This window comes from Mirounga angustirostris, unplaced genomic scaffold, assembly GCF_029215605.1.
Source record: "Mirounga angustirostris isolate CCGP_5_RB_7025 unplaced genomic scaffold, mMirAng1.0.hap1 SCAF_2, whole genome shotgun sequence".
NCBI lineage: Eukaryota > Metazoa > Chordata > Mammalia > Carnivora > Phocidae > Mirounga > Mirounga angustirostris.
In genome coordinates this window covers 44727336-44749485 of record NW_026991710.1, presented here as the reverse complement: position 1 = coordinate 44749485, position 22150 = coordinate 44727336, and the positions used below count along the sequence as shown (strand labels likewise).

Below are 22150 nucleotides of genomic sequence, written 5' to 3'. Positions count from 1 at the left end.
TTTCCTGACAACAATTTTGACTGGTGTTTTATCACAAGGGTCAAAATACCTTTAAAGTAGAATTGCCTATTTTTTTTTTATTTGAAAAGGTAAATCGCCAGCCAGATTTTTTATTTCCTTAGAACTGTGGCCCTTGAATAGCACATTCTAGAGTTATGACCAGGCTTTAAAAAGGCTGTAACACAATATGTGTAAGGGTCTAACAGGTCTGGATTGTAGCTGAGGATCGATAAACAGAAAACGTTTGAGAATGTTAAAACGGGGCTCCTGTTTGAATTTCAGCCCAGGTTGCCCAAAGGTCTTCCACAAATAATAGCTCCGACTCTCATATCCTGAAGTAAAGTTCTAGATCACCAACTTCGGACTGGCCCAGACAGCTACCACAAGGTCATAGAAAAATCATGGGAGAGAAGGAGGCAAGGTAAAACATTTGTTTAAACCTATTCTCTCTCATTCTAAACACAGTGGACAAGGGGAACCACAGGCCATTCAGATTCCCTCCTTCGGGTTCTGGGGATATGAGCAAGTACATCCTGGCCCTACAGAGTTTGAACCACTGCTCCCAAAGGTAAATTCTTGGAGAAAGGGCCACTTAAATATCTATTCCACCCACCATACGGAGGTGGGAATTTCAGAATGAGATGACCTCTAGAGGACAAACACGGGGTGGATTCAGAGTCAAAGCCCTCCCAGTGGCTCCGCCTATGGGCTGGTTCTCACTGGCCTCACCCTTGGGGATGGAAATCTCTTTCTACAGCAGTGGTCTACAAAATAAAGGGTGTGTGTGCCCTAGGGGATGTGCAAGGCAAATCACTGGGGCTAAAGGAAGAAAAGATTAAAATTTCTGATATATTTTTAAATCTAAAAAGAAAAATGAAATTAAGCTTTTCTAGTATTTAATATTTAGACTGGCACGGACATCCTCACTCAGGCCATATACCAGAAGGCCACATGGAACAGTGTATTTACAGAGCCCCCGAGGGAAGCTGGAAGCACCAAGTGCAGGGAGGGCAGAGAACTAGTGACGCTGTCCTCCTCACTCCTTTGCTTCGAGCATACTGTGGCCACTAATAATACAAACAGAAGAAACTAGCCGAGCTGCAAGCTCTCTGTGGGCCACTTTATGAAGAAGGCAGAGCTGTCAAGGAGCTGGCCAAAGAAAATAAAAGGCAGCACCAGGATTTGCAACACGGATTTATGTCCGCCTGTTGTCTCAATGAACTTCACCCTAAATGCACGCGGCGCTCCAGGGGTTTTAGCTGAGGACAGCACTACAGGTACACAAGTAACAGGTGAAATTGGAGATGCAGGCTTTAACATTTTTATTCTGATGGGGGTGTTCAGTCCAACACACTGGTCAGCCTGGCCTAGTGTGGGGTGGGAAAATGCCAGTGGTCTTTAGACAGCACCCCCAAGGCATGTGGACCTTGCATCCATTGCTTCTTTTCTAGCAAATAAAGAAAAATTCAGTTAGCAGAGCCTAACAGCCCAGAATCTGGACCCTGGGAAAGAAAAAGGAGCAGTAACGGTTTTTGGTAGGAAATTATAATGAAGGGACTTCTCTAGAAAAAGAAGCACAACAGAGAGTTATTTCTCTGGGGAGAAGCTAAGGAGAGTGGTAGAGTCCTCCAGACAGTGAGAGGGACTTTGATGAGATCATAATGTTAAAACTGAAAATGAGGCTCCAGTTCAAGATGGCGACGTAGAAGGACCCCGAACTTCTCTCCTCCCAGGGACACACCCAATATACAGCTACATATGCAACAATTCCCTTTAAAAGAAATCCAAAAACTAGCTGAGCAACTCCTACACATTGGATGAATGAGAAAAACCCCACATGGAAGGAGGTTGGAGAAGCTGAGACGCCATCTCACCATAAACCCATTCCCTGTACAACCCACAACTGGGAGGGAACTCACAACTCCTAGCTTCTCCTTGAGGAGCAAAGGGTTTGGACTCCACATCTGGTACCCCAACTTTTAAGACTTCTACCTAAGAGCCAGGCCCCCCAAACACCTAGCTCTGAAGGCCAACGGGGCTTGTCAGCACGAGTCCCGGGAGGCTATGGGGAACTAAGGGACAGCTCTTACTGGGCTTGTGGGAGGACTCCCCGTGGCCGTCCCCCAGGGCCCAGCACAGGCGGAAAACAACAACACAAAGAAAAAACTGAAAACGGGCTACTCATCAGCAGGACAAACAAAATTAGGGAGAAACGGTCCGGCAACTGCTGAGCTACATGCCGGTCTAAGGCTTGGTTAAAAAGGACAATGAGATCTCCCTTCCATAAGGCAAGTAACCAAACCAGCACTGCTGGGGAAAAAGCTCTTTTCTCAGCAAAAATCACCGACCAGGGGCGCCTGGGTGGCTCAGTCGTTAAGCGTCTGCCTTCGGCTCAGGTCATGATCCCGGGGTCCTGGGATCGAGCCCCGCATCGGGCTCCCTGCTCGGCGGGAAGCCTGCTTCTCCCTCTCCCCCTGCTTGTGTTCCCTCTCTCGCTGTGTCTCTCTCTGTCAAATAAATAAATAAAAAATCTTAAAAAAAAAAAAAATCACCGACCACCTAAACAATTCAACAAGACAGAAGGCTTACGCGTTTCCTAATAAACCTCAGGGGAGAATTTCTCTGAGAAATGGGAGTAACTTCCCGGACTATGACCCGAACCTTACCTCCAACTCTACGAACCCGGAAAGACAAAGTGTTCGCTAAAGGTTCTCGGGGGCCCCAAAGCCAGTGCAAGTGCTCGCGGCTACCCTGAAGAACGACGAGCGGCGGCCCCGCGCGAGGGCGGCCGCTCGGCCATCCGTCGTGGGCGGCCTCGCCGGGCCAGGCTGCTGGGGTGGGGGGGATGCAGCTGCAGAGCGCTTTGCGCGAAGCTGCGCCCAACGGGGTCGTCCACACCTAAGCTCCTCAGGCGGCGGCGGCTGCAAGTCCCGACCTCCCGGCGGGGCGCCGCTACTGCCCCGGGAGAACGCGACTCGTCCGGGAAACCTGTCTTCCCCGTCCCCGCCGGGGCCCGCCCCAGGTTAAGGACGTCGTGGCTCATTAGGACCGATTTGCAGTTTCCGCTGTCAAGCGAAAGCGTGTCCGTCTCAGCGTCAGCACCTGGACCTAAGTACGGCCAACGGTGCGAGCGGCACACATGTCGCTGTCAGCACCTCCCAAATTCCGAAGCAGAGCAAGAAAAGCGCCTCGGGACTCGGGAGAGGGCCTCCACCGGAGGGGCTGCTCGGGCACGCGGCCGCTCCCGGCTCCGCTCCCGGGGCAGCCCAGGCTTCCGCCGTGACCCTCACGAGGCGCTCGGCACAGGCCGAGCGATCCCACCCACCCAACCTACCTTTCCTCGCGGCCTCGGGGGTCTGGGAAGGCTTCTCCGGCCGAGCGGCCGGCTGGGCCGGGGAAGCGGGTTTGCGCTCCGGTTCCACCACTTCCTCCTCCTCCTCCCTCTGGTGCGCCCGCCTCGGCTCTGCGGGCGGCGGCGGCGGCGACGGCGGCCGGGGGTCACTGCTCTCGGGCGGGTCCAGCTTCCCCGCGCGGCGGGCCAGCAGCTCCACCAGGTAGGGCCTGCTCAGTTTGGAGAGTGGGGACGAGGGGGGCGTCTGGCCGGCGGGCTTGGGGGCCAGCGCTGGCTTCTGCGCCGGGGGCGCTTTGGTGGCCGCCTTGTCGTGCTCTGCGGCGGGGGTCTGGCTGCCGGCCGGCGGGGCCGCGGGAGAAGGGTGGGCTCTTGCGGCCGAGTCCTTCCAGGCGGACAGGGCTGGCTTCCTCTCGGCGGGCAGGGCCGGGCCATGCTTGGGGGCCACGGCTTCCGTCTCCTCTCCTTTTGCGCTCCCTGGTGCGGGCGGGCCGCCATCGGCACCGTCCCCGGTGCTGCTATGCCTTTTCTTCTTCTTCTGTTCTGTCTGTTGGTCGCAGTGGAAGCGCAAGGAGTAGTTGGTCCTTCTCAATTTTATTCCGAAAGGTGAGGCTTTTTCCTCCTGGCCAGGCATCGAGGGGTCCGGCTTTCCTCTCCCGCTGGTGGTCTCACTGTCCGCAGCGGCCATGGTTTCTGCATGGGCCACGGCTTTGTGAGGCGGGTAGGCAGGGCTTGGGACAAGGAAAGACGGGAGGTCTTTGGCAAATTTGCACCCCTCTGTGGTGTCTGCCGGCTCTGGTTTCTCCGCGCCCTTGGGGAGCTCGTTAGTAGCCAGGGGCTGGGGCACCGAGCCGTCGCCGGCTCCCGGCGAGGGTCTTTTTCTCATGCTCTCTGCTTCTGTGTTCTGTCTGGAGGTCTCGGTGCCACCGTCAGAGAATTTCTGCCAGGCAGGCATAATAGAGAACTTCGCACTTACTGGGGGGGTCTTCCGGAGGTTCCCGCGGGAATCACTGCGGGCCCTGGGAGCGTGCTCATCACCCGGCCGAGACCGGCCCCTCTCGCTGCGCGGCTCACCCTCCGCGCTCTTCAGGATTCTGGACCGAATGGACGCCCACTCGGCTAGCGCGGCCACACTGCTCGGAGACTCCTGGGGGGCCCTGACCTTCCCGCTGCCGGCCCGGGGCTCAACAGGCGCGCGGGCTGCGCTCTCCAGGGCAGAGACATCCACGTGCTTCTTTTCTTCTGACAAGCCCAGGAGAGACTTGCATGCCGTGTCCTTGATCTGGCTCAGGTTGACCGCCGCGCCGCAGAGCTGCGCGCCCGTCACCAGAATGGCTGTGTGGGGGACACTCAGGGAGGAGTGCAGGCCGTGGGCGGCCGCGCTGGCTCGGGGGGTCTTCGGCGCGTGGGGAGCGGAGGCCAGTCCCACATCTCTCACGGGCGTCACTGGGCTCAGATTGACTCTGGGGAAGAGAATCTGTTTCCCTCCCGATGACACCTGGAAGGTGTAGGGCCTGGGCATGCTCTGCCTCTCGTCCACTTCCTGCCACCGGAGTTCCTCCCCCTTTCTGTCTTTTTCCGGGGCGGCGGCGTCCTTCCTCTCCCCGGGAGCCTCTTCCACTTGCGCCTCGTGTTTCTGGGGAGGCTGCGCGCTAGTTTCTGGTCTCTCTTCCGGACGTGCACGACGGCCATGCCCGGGACCAGCCCCGCGCCGTCCCTGCGGCTCGCCGGCTGCCTCGGCCTCCTGACTCTGCTTCTCGCAAATCCTGGATTCCTCCGAGCTTTCCCGTTGCTTCTCGGGCTGCAGGTGGTGCTCTCGTTTCCCAGGTTTCTCTGCCAAGTCCACCTGATGTGGGCTCAAACCCGTTTTGTCGTCCAGCTGCTGCCACCTCTCCTCGCGCACTCTCGCGGCTTCCCGACGCTCCGCTTCCTGCCGCCTCGCGGCCTCCACTTCCTCCCGCTTTCCCCGCTCCGCCCTTTCCTCGGCCGCTGCCTCCGCCTCCCGCCGCTGCTCCTCCTCCCGCCGCCGCTGCTCCTCCCATTCTCGCTGCTCCTCCTCCCGCCGGCGCTGCTCCTCCCTTTCCCTCTGCTCCTCCTCCTCCCGCCGGCGCTGTTCCTCTTCCAGCAGCCGCTTCTCCTCCTCCCGCCGCCGCTGCTCCTCTTCCAAACGCAGCTGCTCCTCTTCCCGCCACCGCTGCTCCTCTTCCAGCCTCCGCTGCTGCTCCTCCTCCAGCCTCCGCTGCTCCTCTTCCAGCCGCCGCTGCTGCTCCTCCCGCCGCCGCTGCTCCTCCCTTTCCTGCAGCTGCTGCTCCTCCTCCCGCCGCTGCTGCTCCTCCTCCCACCGCCGCTGCTCCTCCTCCCCGTGCCTCCTGAGCTCCTTCAGCTCGCTTTCCTCCTGTAGCTGCCGCTGCTTCTCCGCCTCCTGCCCGCTGCACACCGCCTGCTCTTGGGCCTCCGGGTGCCTTCCTTCTTCTTGCTCCCTCGGCTCTTGGCCTTGGCCACCTTGCTCTCCCAGTCCCTGCCTCTCCTCTTCGCGTGGCCTTTTTTCTGCCTCCAGCTGCAGTTCTGTCTCCTCTCCCTGCTTGTCCTCTCCTTCCTCCTCCAAGAGCTCTTGGCTTCTGTTCTCTTCCCAAAGCCTCCTCTCCAGGGCCTGGAGTCTCTGCTCTTCCAGACGTCTCCTCTCGGCTGCCTCAGCCTTCTGCCGTTTGCACTTGGCCTCAAGTTCTAGCCAGTATTCTTCTTGGCATCTCTTCTCTTCTTCGGAGTCCAGCAGCTCTGGTTCCTCTTCGTGCCAAATTGGCTTGTCTTCTCCAGCGTGTCCGTTCTGGTCCAGGGAGGGCTGATGTGGAAGGCCACCGTGTTCATTTGGTCGATCCTAAGGAAAGAAAGACTTAGCCTTTTCCTTTAGCACAGGCAACCATTACCCACCTTATTCATAATGTCGGTGGCCCTCTTAATCTCAAAAGAAGGGGCAGTTGTTCCTAAGTATAGAGCTCAGTAAACACCAAGAGCAAATTGCCAGGGTGCAGGAAAACACATCCACTTCATGTTGACTCTCTAGCCCCTTTGTTGGTCATTCTCAAATTCCTTTTGCTTAATACAAATGAATCATAGGAGAACCAATAGCCCAGCATGAGGAAGATGAGAAAAAATGACATTTGCACTTCATCGATGTGCCCTGGAACCTGTGACTTCAAAGTCCACCCCAGTCAAACCAAAGGACCTCTGGCTGAGCCACAGCAGGGGAGCTGGGTCACCTGGCCGGGGCGAAGCCAACGCCAAGTGTCCAGAGGCCCTCGAATGGCAGCCTCTCATTTGGGGGTCCACCAGCCCCCAGGCAGGCAACATGTTAGAAAGGGCGATGGAAAGTAAAGGGGCCTGCTTGCCCTCGTTCACTGCAACACACCAGGTCCCCGATTCGAGGGACCTAGTTCGTTCTACTGGCACCACCCCACTGGGTAGAATGGGCACCCAGCAAGCACGGGCAGCTGCCTGGTCAGCTGCGACAGGCTCTACATACCCTGGCAAGCCGCCGGTGCTTCTTGGACACCCTCTGGTTTTTTGGCTTTACGGACAATTTGTGTTTGGCGGCACTGTTGTCCAGGCAAGCGATGGCCAGGGGGATGGCATCTAGGTTGACACTTTCGATGGTTCCAGCAGAAGAGAAGTGCCTTTTTGGCCGAGATGGTTTCACTGGAGCCACCTGTATGGAGAGGAAACCACACAGTCCCGATGAGAACCGCATGCGAGGAGTCCCAGAGCCATCGCCCTTGCTCGATGGAGCCTGCACATTGCCCGGCCCGGCCCAGGGACGGCTTCGAGCGGGCGGGGCTCACTGGGACAGTGAGATGAGCATGGCTTTGGGAATTAAAAGGGGACACCAACGATCTGTTCTGCCAGTGCTATTTGCATGAACTCATAAAGGTCAGGTAACCTTTCAGGGGCTAGTTTTCCTACTCTGAATAATATTGAGGGGGAGGTTAGAGTAGATGGGGGGGTGACCAAACATAGCCAGGGGACCCAATCCTGCCCACAGCCTATTTTGGTAAATAAAGTTTTGCTGGCACACAGCCACGCCCATTGTCCATCGTCTTCGGCTGCGTTTGGGCTACAAAGAAGAGCACAACAAAGGAGAGTGTCCTGGTTGGACCTTATGGCCACAGAGCCTGAAATAAGTCATGGTTTGCTGAACCCTGGACCAGCTCATCTCCATACTAAGGACTCTATCATCTAAGACACGACCTCAGACACCTGCAAACATCCTTCAGCTTCCACCTTAGTCCCTTTGAGGAGGGAACGTATCTTTTTCCTCTTTTCAGTCCTCCTTATGCCCACGTAGCAAATCTCATTTGGCAAGTGCTCAATACATATTTTGGGGAGGAATGAAGGAACAACAAAAAAGTAGATCGTCTATGCCTAGGGCATGAAATTGCCACCCACAAAAATGTTCCAGCACAGTCACTCCAAGGCCACAGAGCACTGGGTTGAGTGCACCAAGCCGCTGAGAGGGGGAGGCCCTGGTGGAAAAAGGAAGGGCAGCAATGTACCAGCCAGGGGTGAGGGCTGTCCCTCAGACGGCGAAGGGCAGCACTGTAACGCAGATGCGCGCACTTAGGAACCACTGCCAGTTAGACCGGTCAGAGAGCCCCAGCTCAGCCGGCTCCCGGAGGCCACACTGAATGGGAGGAGAAGCCACGCCTGGAACTAGTGAGAATTACAGGCCGCGGCAAGGGGACGGCTCCCAGCCGCACGGCGCCAGCACGCGGCAGAGGGCGCTCTCGGCCCTCCCTGCGGGGCCAGCAGCGCCCAGCACAGGCGCCCCAGGAGCCGAGGCCGGCGTCCGTGTGTCAGCATCCACGCTACCGAGGCAGAGCCGGTGGGGCTTAGCGGACAGCTTTGCTTGTTGCCACTACCTTCCATATTCATGCACAAAAGATAAAGGACCAAGCCAGCTCCAAGAGCAAAATGGATGCTCAGTAAATAGCTTAAGAAGCACAGAAGTAAGGAAAAATAATTCCAGCCTTTGGGCTCCTAGCTTTTATTTCTCTATAGTTATCTTTCTAATAGTTACCAAATTCTGAACTCTGGTTCAAGAGAGATGAATCAAACATTTATTTCCATCCCCTAATAGATGGATGAATAAAAAGCGTCTGAGCCAAATGTGACAGACTGAAGGCACAGAGAAGCACTTGAAGCTGAGATTTAAATGCCAGGTTGCATTTCTAGTGTATTCCAACCGGGCTTCTTCATTGTCTGGGTGGTGGCACTGTCTGCAGCCATCCCCCTTCAGAAGACTCAGGGACATACTCTGCTCACTGTACCAGCCCCCATGAGGAGGCCTGGAGCCCCGTGCAGGTGAAGATTGCTCATGGGAGTGGACCGGCCTCTACAGGATTCCCGAGACTCCTGTAGGCACAGTCCCGGGTTCAACTGAACACCAGAAAAGTTAAAAAACAAAAACACATACAAGTAGAGAAAAGCTGAGGTTTTGTTTTGTTTTTTTTTTGCATCTCTAAATAGAAGGAGACTCTTTTCCTGAAGGTACAGGTGTTCTGGAATGTCTTTTTCAATGGCTTAACAGTGTCTGGAAGGACCTGGCACAGTTAGGAAGATGAGCAACGTCTAAGTGTGCAAATATGTGCAGGCTGGGAGGTGGCTGTTTTTCCAAGCGGGGCTCAGTACCAGCAGGTGCATAATGAACACTCTAACATCTACCACTGGTAACGTTCTGAAGGAACTGAAGGTAATGGGTGAAGGCAGCATTTACGAATGGAAAAATGAGACAGTGGGTCGACAAAAGGGGCTTAGCGGACAGCTAAGGGGGGGCGAAATGGAAGTTAAAGACACTAAAAACAGAAGTTGAAGTCATACTACCTTCTCTTCCATCTCACTTCTGGCTCCAGGCCGATTCGGAGGACTCTGAGAACTTGGAGTGTCACTGGGCTGGAACAGTAAAGAGAGCGCTGCAGTTAGATGCCGGAACAGGAAGTCCTGGGCAGATAAGCGGACTCCTGCTGCGCGTGGGAAAGGTGGGCGTCCCGGTGGGGACTCGGCTAATGTCCCGACTAGGACTCCCGGCACGAAGTGTACACTTTCTTCTTTTCCTGAGTTCAACACATCTCCGTCCGGGCAGCCTCTAGCCTCCATCTTTGCTGCGTTTCCCCAGGGCTGAGAGAGGCCAGGCGCCAGTCTCTCGCCACCCCACCTGGGAAGCAGGGCTGGGTCACACACCCGGCCTCCGACCTCAGAGCTTTTGGCCGTGCCCACTGCCTTCACCCCCTTCACCTGCAACACCTCTCACCTCTACGCCAGGCCTCTTCCCTGTGGGAAGGAAAGGCCCTACCAAAGCTGCGCGCAAAGGGCTGGGCTGAGAAGGTGGATGACCAGAGGAGGCAAAACCCTCAGCATGGAAGGAAGAAGAAAAAGGCTGAAGATCCCCAGCCCAGTTGCCTCACCTGCCCTGGGAAGGCCCACACCACGTCGCCTGCCCCTGATGGCACGCTGTACCTTCTACCTGGCATGGCCCATCTCTACAAACAGGTGTTATGATCCCCTCCAGAGCAAGAGTGTCAGCTTCCGTACCTCAGCCTGTTTTCTGCACCACACTTAGAAGCACCTTTAGAAAATACAAATCGGGCACTTGGGTGGCTCAGTTGGTTGGGCATCTGACTCTTGGTTTCGGCTCGGGTCATGATCTCACGATCGTGGGATCAAGCCCCGTGTCAGGCTCTGTGCTGAGCTGAGCATGGAGCCTGCTTGGGATTCTCTCTCTCTCTCCTCCCTCTGTCCCTCCACCCCGCTCATGCTCTCTCACTCTTCCTCAAATAAAAATAAAATTTAAAGAAAAAAAGAAGAAAACACAAATCAGATTATGTCACCAACAGGCTTATAATTCTACTTCTCTCAGAATAGAATTCACCTTTTCCCGTGGTTTATACAATCTGGCCTCTATACCTTGCTCTATCCTCCCTTTGCCCCTCTCTAGGGTCTGGCCGACCGCACCAACCTCCTTTCTTTTGGGACACCTTCAGCCCCATCTCTGGGCCTCCATACTTGCTCTTCCCTCTGCGGAGAACATGGCTCCCACCCCAGGTCTGCTCAGGCTGCTCTGACCTCCTTGTCTAGAGAGCGGCCCCTCACCCACCACGTTACTCACTTTTCCATCACTCTGCCTGACCTCCTGTGCAGCATTTTTCGTGAAGCAGTTATTACATTTATTGTATAAATAAGTTATTATATTTATACGTATGTGTTGACTTGCCACATGACTCTCCTCTCATTAAAATGTAAGCTATGCGGAGGCAGCCCCCAGGCTAATCTCGCTCATCTCTGCAATACCCACAGCTGGGGCAGCACCTGCAGACCAACTAAGCCTCCTTCTCCCTCCGGCCACGGTCCCTGGCACTTATTAGATCCTCAGGAACAGTGAGGACATTTGCTTCAGTCCTTGGGAAGTCCGTGCATGAAGGCTGATTTTTGTCACTGCCGCCTAGCCCTGGAGATGCTGGACCTGGTGGGAGGGCTGGCCCCATCCTACTTTACCCACCACACCACCCGCCACCCACATGTCTGGGGACCAGGAGTCATGAGGGCCAGAGGCAGACGGGGGCAACAGCGGGGGAATGGCCTGTTCTTTCCTTCCTCACTCTGCCCTGCAAATCACTTCTCTTTCTTACTGCCCTTATGACGCATTAGCTGATAGCAAGCATGACTTCGGGGGGCACGTCCATTTTAACAACAGCAGTGTAATTTCAGACGCCTTGCTAGGCAGAGCACAGAAAATGCTTTCTGTTGAGACTGGAAGATTCAGTGCCTCACCTAGAGACCTCCCTGCTCCAGCTGCTGGTGGGGCCTACCCTCCTTCCCCACTAGAGGCCCGAGGATGTCCCCTCTGCTGCTGGAAGGACTCTCATTCCGGGATACCCTCATGGTGTTTCTTTCCAAGTGTCAAAAGACCAAATTCAGAAAGGACAATGCTGAACCAGTGTGACTTTCTTCACTCATTAAGTAGACTTCAAGCTGGCCTGTTTGATATGTTCTGTCTCGTTAGGCACCTACTTCTTTCTTTTCTCATCTCCCTTTAAATTAGTCCAATTTGACAAGTAATTACTTGGTGCTACTAAGTAAGGCACTAGCTGAGTCCTGAGGAGACAGGATGTGGAAGACCCAGTTTGTCCTCAGGGAATTCCACATTTAGAGATGGAGAGAACACAATTACACGGACACGGATGAGTACGGGTGTGTGAGAAGCACAAAGGACGGATAGCAAAGACACAGAGGAGAAAGCACCGCGTGGGGGTAAGGCCAACTAAGGCTTCCCAGAAAAGGCGGACCCACCTGAGTCTTGAGGAGTAAGTGGAAGACGCTGTGAGGAGCACCTGTGAAGGGCCCGTCTCCTCTTCCCCACCCCCGCCCGCCCCTCCAAGTGCGCCTCCCTGCAGCTCACGGTGCCTGACCACGAAGTGCCCTCCAGCCCAGGGCTACTCATCAGAAAATCTTCTCTCACATATTCCCTGTACAGCAGACCCCAGAGTTACTGGATGCCCCTGGCCACTGCCCAACGTCCTCCCCTCGCTTATCAGCAACCAAGTCATTCCTTGGAGGAGCCTTACTTTGTTCTCGGTGTCTGAGAGGATGATGTCCTCTTGAGTCACAATTTCCATGGGACTGGTCAGGAACAGATCCTCTTCTAAGCTAGCCTCACCACTGTCTGCCTTCTTCATGGGAATGGCATTGGGTGGTGGCCGCCCAAACTTGATGTTTTTGCTCAACTGCTGCTGGAGAAAAACCAAAGAAAATGTTCTGAAGCAGGGAAGCAGGTCACGAGAAGCGCAAGCAGATGCCCCGGCATATCTAGTGGGCACCGAGGCATGTTCTGGACACATTTCTAGACTAAATACCATGCCAGTAAGCCATGATGCGGTCCTGGAACAAGTGGATTCTTCTAGTTTCTTTTCCTTTCCCACCCTCAAGCCATGAGCTTTTTCATCCAGCCACCTCTTTCCCGGAGATGCCAACATTATCCAGGGGGCAGAGAGACCACATTTCCGAACCAAAAGTGGGGATACGTGTTATGACAAAAATTTTTTGATTAACCCTATAAATGTATTTATTAAAAAGTCTTTTAAAAGTATAATAATGGTACAGAAAATAGTTACGTGAAATGCAGGAACCACTGGGGGAAATCAAGACCCACGTGGTTGCTATAACAGGGGAACCCTCCAGCTTCTTTTGGACATGTTCTCCTTGAATATTTACGCTTTAGCCACCTTCCTCCCCAGCCCCTCGCTCGAACATCATGCTCTTCTCACAATGGGCAGGAGGTGAAGGAGGCCCCAGTGCTGGCAAGTCTTTCCACAATCAATGAGGAAATCATGGAAGGCACAGAACAATCCTGTCCTGTCCCTAGGACTCTTTTTGCCCTGCTGCAGCTAGACACTGTGAGCTGTGAGACAGAAGGGCTGGAGAGGCAGGCAGGAGGAAAGGGCCAAGGAGGGATGCATTATTGGTAGCAGGTAGCTAGAAGGGTGTGTGGGGGGGAAACGGGGTAGAAATTAGGAAGATCAATAGTGTTTAGAATTAGAGAAAAGCCAGATTAGAAAAGAAATATATTCTCTGAAGAAAAAATATATAAATATAACATTAAAGAAAGGGCAAAATATTTAATGGGTTGTGGCAGAGAAAATGAACATTCAGGAAGAAAAAAGGGTATGCCATGGCCACCTGAAGGACCACTGAATTAAAAATACTGTAGAAACGCCTGCCTTTTTCTACAGCAGGGTTCTCAACCTCGCACTACTGGCATTTCGGCCACATCATTCTCTGCTGTGGGGAGCTGTCCTGTGCGTTGTAAAATGTTTAGCAGCAGCACCCTGGTCTCCGGGCACCAGATGCCAGTAGCAATTCCTTCCCCGTCGAGACAACCAAAAATGTCTCCGTCGGTTGCCCGATGTCCGCTGCGAGGATAAAACTGCTGTGGCTGAGAGCTCCTGCTCTAGACCTACGGACTTGGGCTTCATAGTCCTTTTGTGCCGGAAGGAAGGAAGGAAGGCAGGAAGGAAGGAAAGGAAGAAGGAAAGGAAGGAAAGAAGGAAAGACGGAAAGAAAAGAAAAGAAAGAAAGGAAGGAAAGAAAGAAGGAAAGGAAGGAAAGAAGGCAGGACGGAAAGAAAGAAAAAGAAGGAAGGAAGGGAGGGAGGGAGGAAGGAAAGAAAGAAAGAAAAAAAAGAAAGAAAGAAAGAAAAGAAAGAAAGGAAGGGAATGCATTATCTGATATTTATCTTTAATCTGGCTAATATTTAATCCCATAGAGCCGCAAAGAGCCTTAGCAATCACATAGTCCAGCCCCTCGTTTTATAAAAAATGTCAGAGGCCCAGTGGGGAGAGGTGACTGGCCCAAGTTTAAGGAAAGAAAGTGTGGCCCCAGAGGGATTTGAAGCCGGGTCTCCTAAAACCAGAGTCAGTGTTATTTGCATCGCGTCCCACAGGTTCTCGCAAATTTGACATTGCGCTTCTTTCTTCCTCCAGGGGCGGAAATAAAGATGATGCAGCATTTTTAAGACCTTGTCCAAGTTCCCTGGCAGGGGAATCCCTTGAGGGAAATGCCCCTTCTGAACTCAAGGGTACTAAATCCACCCACTCGTGCCCAGCTCCCCCTCGGCCCTGCATGGTAGACAGTGAGACTGCAGAGACATGGAAAAGATGAGCCCAAGACCGCCCTCCCCACACCCCAGGGCACCCCAGCATGCCAAGTCAGGAGCACAGAAAGACAGAGGACTTGTATTTGATCTGCTGCTATTTCAGCCTGAGCCTGGCTCCCCTGGCACCACAGGGAAGGAGCACACATCAAAAGCCCCAAGTTCAGCCAGTGAAGTACAGCTTGAGCAGCCTGAAAGGGTTTTGGGGAGGAGAAGCCTGAAAAAGGTGTCTTCTCAAAACCAGTTTAGCAGGAAGCAGCAGTTAGTATCTACTCTAAGCAGATCAATAAGCAGGCACGGTTAGAGCAGCCGATGGAGCCAGACAAGAGGACACAGTGTAACGGAGTCACAGGCCCGTCTCACTCTGCTGACCTGTGGGAGGGGGGTCGGGACCTGGGCGGAGGAGGTGGCATGGTTCCTGTGTCCTAGCGAAAGCCCTAGCAGGACCTCCCTCTGGGACTCCCAGCCCAGCCTTCGGTCTACCAGTTATCCCTGCTCTAGGAGTGTTGGCCGAGAGCTGGAAAGTGTTCTAAATCCCCTTAGACTGAGACCTCCTGTTGTCAGGTCTGCCATCTCTCAGTGCTCCTGAACGACTAAAATGAGGGTATTTCTTCTAGTTATAATAGAAAGAATAATTCTTTAACAAGTTTCCAAGGAGAACTTGGCCTAACAGTCAATGCCAGTTAGGGGTTTTTGCCACCACCACAAAAAAAGAATGAATATGCTGATATTTTTCTTCATTAAGGCACCTTTTAAAATACTGATGTTGGTCCACCCTGATGCTTAAGAGACAACCAAGCATATGACACAATGTAATCGCAGCCTAGATGGAAATAAGCTCCAAAGATAGGATGACTGTCATGGTGAGCAATGGAAAAGCTACGAGAGAATGGAAAGAAGAAATCGATGGAATAAGAACAGGAGAAATAGGGCACACGGGGACGAAGCTGGGAAGTGGAGAGGGTGGTGTTAAGAGCTAAGTGGAGAACGATATCAAAGAGGTGAGCTGAGAAGAGGATGCAGGGGCGTGGGGCGTGGGCCTGGCGGCAGGTACCCAGCTGAGGGTGGGGAGAGAGGGAGGGAAGAAAAAGTGGAGGGCGGGAATGAGAATGTGTGTGTATTGAAGGGATGATTTATGTCACAGAGATGTGCATCCTGGCAAAAGAAACACAATGCTGTTGTCTTTGAGAATAACAGTGTGCATTTCTGTAAAGCCGCTGATTTAAAATCCTTCTAGAAAAAATATATTCAGGCTGGTGGCTACGAGCTTTGGGGGATGGAGGAGGGGGGGACCTGGGTCATCACAGAAATGCTGGCCGCGTTCAGGGATCGAGCTGCAGCCTCTCTGTCCAGACAAAGGACTGCCTTCCTAGACACACACACCTGCAGCTGTCAGGGATGAGACCGCAGAACTAGGCCAGGGTAGGCCTTAGGGTCCAAGACCACAGTAACTGAGCCTCAGCTTCTCAAGGCTGAGGCTCCTGCACCTGCATGTTTTCCCTCCCTGCGGTTCCTGCTCCAAAGGCTTCCTTAGCTGACTCAAAGGAGATAGGGCTGTCAAGACACTGTGTGATTTAACGACAATTAAAAGGTGACTGCTGAAACCCATTTGGCAATCTCGGGTGTCACGTGACTTGAATGTAGGGATCAGTGTGACTTTTTTTGTGACTTTAGTTCTGTCCACTACTCAAGGCATTGTCATGAGAGGAACTTTGATAGAAGCAATCCCTGACAACCGGCTGTTCGGACGACCACTCCCTCCACCTTCTCTACTACCCAAGGGCCCTTTATCTACACAGCAAGCACAGCCGGACGGGAGCGGGGACACTGCGCCTACAGCGACGGGCCACGCCGCCTGCTGCTGTGAATGGGGTTACTGTGAGGACTGGAATGTGAGCTAAAAGGGACTATATTTTACTCATTCAAATTGGGCCATTTTGTTGTAATATGGAATGCCAGAGAATGATGTTATAGGAATGCACATCCATATTTATGAGGCTTTTTCCTGTGGTGTGGGAATTCCAAGCACATCATATTCTGCAGCTCTCACACTGCCAGTATTTAGGTTCCCCCAGATTTCTCACAGCCACCCTTTAGACCATGGCCGTGAGAACAAAGCTGAGGAAAAATGAAGTTGCTGTCCTCTTGAGTGAACTACAGATACACCCATAGTGAAAATGAATTTTTAAAGAGAGGCAACAGAAAAAGCATATAGATTTAAGGACATCGGCTCTATGCAGAAGTGGCTAAGAACGGGTATTTAGTCTTTGCGTCCTTGACAGCAGCATGAGGTGTCAAAATCCTCCAACATATGACACTTCAGCATTTTTAAGTGAAATCCAGCTCCGCAGGAGTCAGTGGCTACTGAAAATGGAGGCTTTCCCTCCGGGGCTAAATAGTCCGTGGACTAACAGAGTTAGCATTTTCTGACAAAGGTGTGGTGTAATTCTAAAAATCACCTGCAGGCTTAGACTCTGATGTTCCTGCCTGAGTTTTATCATCAGTTGTTACCCACTTCATAGTCTGGGTCTGATCTGAAATAAGCAGGCGTCTCCCTGGTCTGTGATCTGGGCAGCTGTAAGGAACATCAAGGTCACTGCACTCCAAATGCAACCACGTGTGAAGCTTACCAAACCACTCCGTGCTACAGCAGGTGAGCAGTGATTTCGTACAGATGGCAGACTTTAAGAACTGGAGGGGCCAGATCATCCATCATATTCATTCCCTTATTTTTCAGATGGGGATGATGAGGGTCAGAGAGGTTCAATGACTTCCCTGGAGGCCACACAGCCAGGTGGTGGGGAAGGCCCGGCACAGAATTTTTATTTCACCCATGGCCATGGAACAGCTGACTGGTATGTGTAGGGTCTTCAAAAAGGGCATCACTGTTTTTCTGGCCCCTATAACTCTCCTGTATATTAGAATTTGTTCTCCCTACAAACATGTAGTATTTTTATACTCAGGAAAAAAAGAGTCATTTTTCTTGTAAAGGTTCAATGATTTGCCACAGAAATTTTGGCAGGTGATAGATTCACTTGATTCAGAAAGTGCAGGCTTATTCACGCTGCATTCATTCATTCTGCACTCAGTAGATAGGTTCCAGACCACCGCGGTGCCACGTTAGGCTGGCCGGCCGAGCTGGGATGACCATGTGTGGACACTAGAGGGCAACCTTTCCAAACGCAGTCAGTACGCGCACAGTGCTGGGGGTTTCCGAGGGCTGGGAAGTTTCTTAGGCCAGAGAAAAATGGCTTCCCCCCCACCAATGGCATTATGATAGAAATCTCATTTCAAAAGAATGTCTTAATAATGGTGGCTAATCAGCCTGCCAGGACGTCCACTGTCAAATAGGTATCCGTGACTTTTCTCTCTCTCTGTTTTTAATAAACATACATACATACACAAACACGATATTGAACATAAAAAACATACATGCGTCTGACATAACTAACACCCTCATTCCATGCTGGAGTCTACGAGGGGGCGGTCTTCTATGCTGCTTACTAAGCATCAATACCAGCATAACGTTGTCATGGAAAAATGCAAAGCATTCATGCAAGTTAATAAAGTTAACTACTATTTCTATGACTTACCAGGAACATACTGCTTAGTCGACTGAAAAATAAAGCACAGTCTTTTGGGGGTGATACAGTTATATCTTAATGTCACTCCAAAAATCACATTTCTACGATAATGGTCCCCATTTCCCTCCTCAAAGAGCAAAGCCTCTTTATTTTTTAAAAGTATAACTGGAGAGCTGTAAGGAAGATTATAAATCCACAGCAGAAGCAAAATTAGGCAGACCTCGGAGGAGTAGATATTGTCCAAAGGAGAGCACTCAGGTTACTTATTCTCTCTCCTCACAATTTCCTTTCTGTTAATAGAACTGTTGCTTCAGGGAAGTTGGTTGTTTTACATTTTAATTGTGAGACCTGATTCTTTAAACTGGTGCCTTGCAGTGTGACTCGGAGTAACAGGCACTCACATATTTTTACTGAGTTTCAACAGTGCAGAATTACATATTTTTCCCAACTCCAAATCCACTTCCTGGAGGGGCAGTGGCATGCGGTGTGATGTTAGCACAGACAGCATTTAAGACAACACACTATTATCTAATTTTTAAAGAACTCCTCGAAAGCCCTTACAAAATACAGCTGTTTCATGGACTGAACTCTGGAAGTCACTCCACTTGGAAAGGGCGTATTTATGAGCCAGGAGTTCAGAACTTCTTAGGAATAACAGTCCAGGAATCAAAAGATTTCACAGAGGAAAGGTAATACGGGGAGGGGGTCCACCGTTTTCTTTGGCGATCACCACCGCTTCCTCTTCTCCAACCTAGGAAAAGTGACAGCTTTCTTTTTCTTCTGAGTCTAGACACATGTAGCCGCACAGCCAGCAAGAACTAAGAGCAGAACCTGGTTAGGACATGCTGGAATCTGAAGGAAGGGGCTACGTTAGCTCTGAGGGCAGGACAGGGACCCTGGGCCATGGCTGGCAGTAGGTATGAAGATCCGGGCAAGTCTGGGTGTGGTTCCAGGGCGTAAGCTATTTCCCCGCCTGCCATATGCTATATTCAGCTGAGTGTGTGTGGACATGTAACCAAACACAGATCACAAAATGCATAGCTAATGTTCAGTAGAAACAAGAACATTTCAAGAAAATAGAAAACTTCGAGTATACTGCTTCATTGTATTGGCAGCTACTCAAGCCAGCTGTCCCCCACCCCCATTCATTCATTTATACATTCGTTATTGGAGACTTACAGACAGATGGAAACCAGCAAACCAGAGTCCCCCATTCGTAACCTGGATCGCCTCCAAGCCTTCCCACCTCAGAGAAGTGCTTGCTTGGGCACTTCTGTCAGGTGAGTGAATTCTACCAGGCTATCAGGCAAACCTACATGGTCGCATCCCAGGTGTCTCTGCTCCTCTTGCTTGCCCTGGATTTCCCATGATTTCAATCACATTTAGTGAGTAATTGTTTTATTATATCTTCATTATTAAGGAGTTACCACCTGAGTCAATTTTATAGAGGAAAACTGCCCGGCTCCACAGCATGAACAGGAGGGAGGTTTAAGAGCTGCCTGGCATTCCTCCAAGACAGGGTGGCTCAGGGGGAGCCAGATTTACAAATACGGCAAATAATAAAAAGTCTTACCATTCACTGTCCAAGTATGAAGACGTGCTGTGCATGCCCTCAGCTAACAGTTAACCCTGTGCTCAGGGATTATGGGCCACATTTCCAACTCTCCCCTCCCGCCAAGTCCTGCAGCTTCTCTTGGGTACCTGTCCTCATGACATGCAGTTAAAAATGAGGGAACAACTCGACAGAACAGGAGTGGAGTTGTTATGCAGGTGGGTATAATGGTGACAACGTCTCTCCAGGTGGACAGAAGGCTTCCAGAGAACATAGTCAGGGTTGAGAGAGCAAAAATTCCCACCAGAAGCTCCCCTTGGATCTCCCGATCCCTTACTCAAGGCCACTCTCAGGATGTTCCCACTTCCCACCATCGCCGGGCCCCCTCCTAAGGCTGACTTTCCAATCTCAAGCTGTCTTACCTGAAGAGTTTTGACTTTGCCCAGGATGCTGTCCTGTGACATTGCTTGAACTGTCTGCTCACTTTCTGCTCCCCCATCAGGGATAAAAATACTGTCATGGGAAAATGCCCGGGTTCCCATAGAATAGTTGAAGGACCTGGAATGCAAATCATGTGCTTCATTTTATTAGGATGATAATAATTCTTTTGGCAATTCAGCTTCCTGTTCCTCCTGATTTAGGGGACTCCCCCTACAATCCCTGTCTCATTCAGAAAGCACTTCCAGCATTGTGTCCTCTTCTGCGAGGGGTCAGCCAAGTAGCTGGGTAGGAGAAAGGGTCTCCCAGAAATAAGGGAGCATGTCTCCAACACAAGGTTTTAGAGCCACTCAAGGAGAGAACTCAAAGACAGCTCTTGACTTGTAGAGGACCTGGCACCCGAGGCCCTGGCAGGAATTGTAACTGGAGGAGCCCATGTCCTGACGAGCCTGACGAGCTGCCGCTGTCCATTTTCCCCCAGTAAGTCCTGTCAGCCAGCACTTTTGAAGTCACATGCAGATCTAGAGGTTAGAGGCAAGAGATTCTCTTTCAGATGACAACCAAATTGTTAGAAAGACCCGTACATCTAAAACCAAGACTTGACAGAGCCCAGCATTGCTGGTAGGGCCTACAGGTAGAGTCTCTGGGGCCGGACTTGAAGAGAAACGATGGGCTTCACGCACACTGAGCGGCTCATAAGTGGCAGGTACCCAACAGTAAGCACGGCTCAGTTGGAGCGCTGTGCTTCACGGAGTCTGCACTTCCACCTGGCGGGCGGGGGGGGGGGGGGGCTGCAGGAAGAGGAGCAGCTGCAGCTCACTGTTCCTCGCTCAGCCTCGGGTCCTAACTGCTCTCTGGGAAGGCGGCTCCCAGGGGCGGGCAGAACCACACCCTCTCCGGGAGGCAGGGCAGGTACATTCCCATGGTGCCAGGCGGCGGGCAGACTCCCGGGTGAGAGGGCCCCTCCCTCAGAGCGGGCCCGGCCTGGAGCTTGTATCAGTGGCCTGGGGCCGGCACTGGGGGGAAGGCGCCTCCGGCTGGGCCTTCTGAACTCAATCACAGACGTGCAGCGGGCAGGGTCCTGACCAAATCTAGATGGAGTGAGGAAGGCTGAGAACCAAATCCTGTCTTCGAAAAGCATATGAGGTTGAGAAACCAAAGACCTGGAGGCGAGCCTCCTGGCTGGGTGATCCTCGTCAATACCAGTAATAGCTGCCTCCAACCCCCACCCTGATGAAAAACCACCGAGAGTTTTACTCTGGTCATTTCAACCCCAACCCCTTGTTGCAGATGGAACTTGGGGCAAATAACCTTATCTAAAGTTGTCCGAATAGAAGTCGCAGATGAGAAAATGAGCTGCGGAGAACCGTCTCTCACCAGCCAGTGGAATTTTTCAAAGCAGCGGAAGGTCTTAGAGTCTTCCCTCTAGTGAGTGAAAGAGGGTGTGGGGGGGCCAATGGGAGGGGAAACCAGACGCAAATGCCACGTGGGCTGGAACCTGGGAGGATTAGAGAGATACTAAATAGCTAGAAGAACGGGTAAGCTTTCAGCTAGATAACACCAGACAACATACAGCGGCAACCCACTCTATGAAATAGGAGGCACTGTCTAGGATATGAATGTGACAAGAATTAAATATCTCCTTATCTCCCTGTCTTCAGAGACTCTATGGCCTATGTTACAAAATGAACAACCAGGTTTACCTAAAGAAGCTATGAAATAAACTTTTCATCTAGTTACAGAATCAAATCTTTTATAGGAAGTGCCATCAGAAGAGAATCAAATCTTTTAACATTCCGTCTAAACTTATCAGATTCCTGGCTATGATTCAGATGGGAGAAGACACAACCAACTTCATGTCTACACAGTGTTTTTACAAGTGGCTTAGACACATATAGATGCTTTCAAATATCCTTACAAACACATATATACACAAGTCATTTTAGAAGCTTAATAAATGTTTACTAACAAATGTGTACTACAGTCGGGTGGCCACAACACCCTGGTGGTAGGCCAGATCCCATTCCAGTTTCTAAGGCAACCTTGACTGAATCATGAACTTGATCTCCCTGATCCCATTCTTTTTCCAGGTAGGCTAAGAATCGACACTCCTACTCTTCTGTGTTACCCCAAATGTTCCTTGCTGCCAACCACAACTGAATGTCCATCCATTCCTCACTTCCAGATAATCATACTGACAAACAGAGAAAAATGAACAGTAATGATAGCAGTAGTGATAATCACAGTAACAGTGGCAGTCACAATGGTAATATTAATACTGGCTAGATTTTATCGGACACTTGCTGTGTCCCTCGCGCGTGTGCTAACGTCTGCAGGGTAATATCTGAGTCCTTTTGACATATAATATTTAAGCTGTATGTGGTAGGCAGTAGTATGAAGCCTATTTACAGAAGAGGAAACTAAGGCTTGAAGACAGTGGGTGACTTGCAATGAATGAAGTGACTGTATACATGTGGATCTGTTTCTGGTCTCATTTCCATTGGTCTACTTGTCTATTTTTACTGCAATAA

The 22150-nt window shown here is 51.7% G+C and overlaps 1 protein-coding gene across 11 annotated transcripts in view; it reads right to left on the bottom strand.

Annotated features, from left to right (window-relative positions):
* Nucleotides 1-22150, bottom strand: part of CRACD (capping protein inhibiting regulator of actin dynamics) — a 252420-nt gene that overhangs the window by 8447 nt on the left and 221823 nt on the right. For 7 of the 11 annotated variants that reach the window (XM_064584526.1, XM_064584524.1, XM_064584525.1 and 4 more), the window contains 5 exons: nucleotides 19604-19739; nucleotides 11962-12126; nucleotides 9224-9292; nucleotides 6870-7052; nucleotides 3335-6224 (listed from right to left, as the gene is read on the bottom strand). In XM_064584526.1, the coding sequence (XP_064440596.1) occupies nucleotides 3335-6224; nucleotides 6870-7052; nucleotides 9224-9292; nucleotides 11962-12126; nucleotides 19604-19739 (3443 nt within the window). The remainder of the gene's footprint in view (nucleotides 1-3334; nucleotides 6225-6869; nucleotides 7053-9223; nucleotides 9293-11961; nucleotides 12127-19603; nucleotides 19740-22150) is intronic. The other 4 variants (XM_064584530.1, XM_064584532.1, XM_064584527.1 and 1 more) reach the window with 3 other exon arrangements.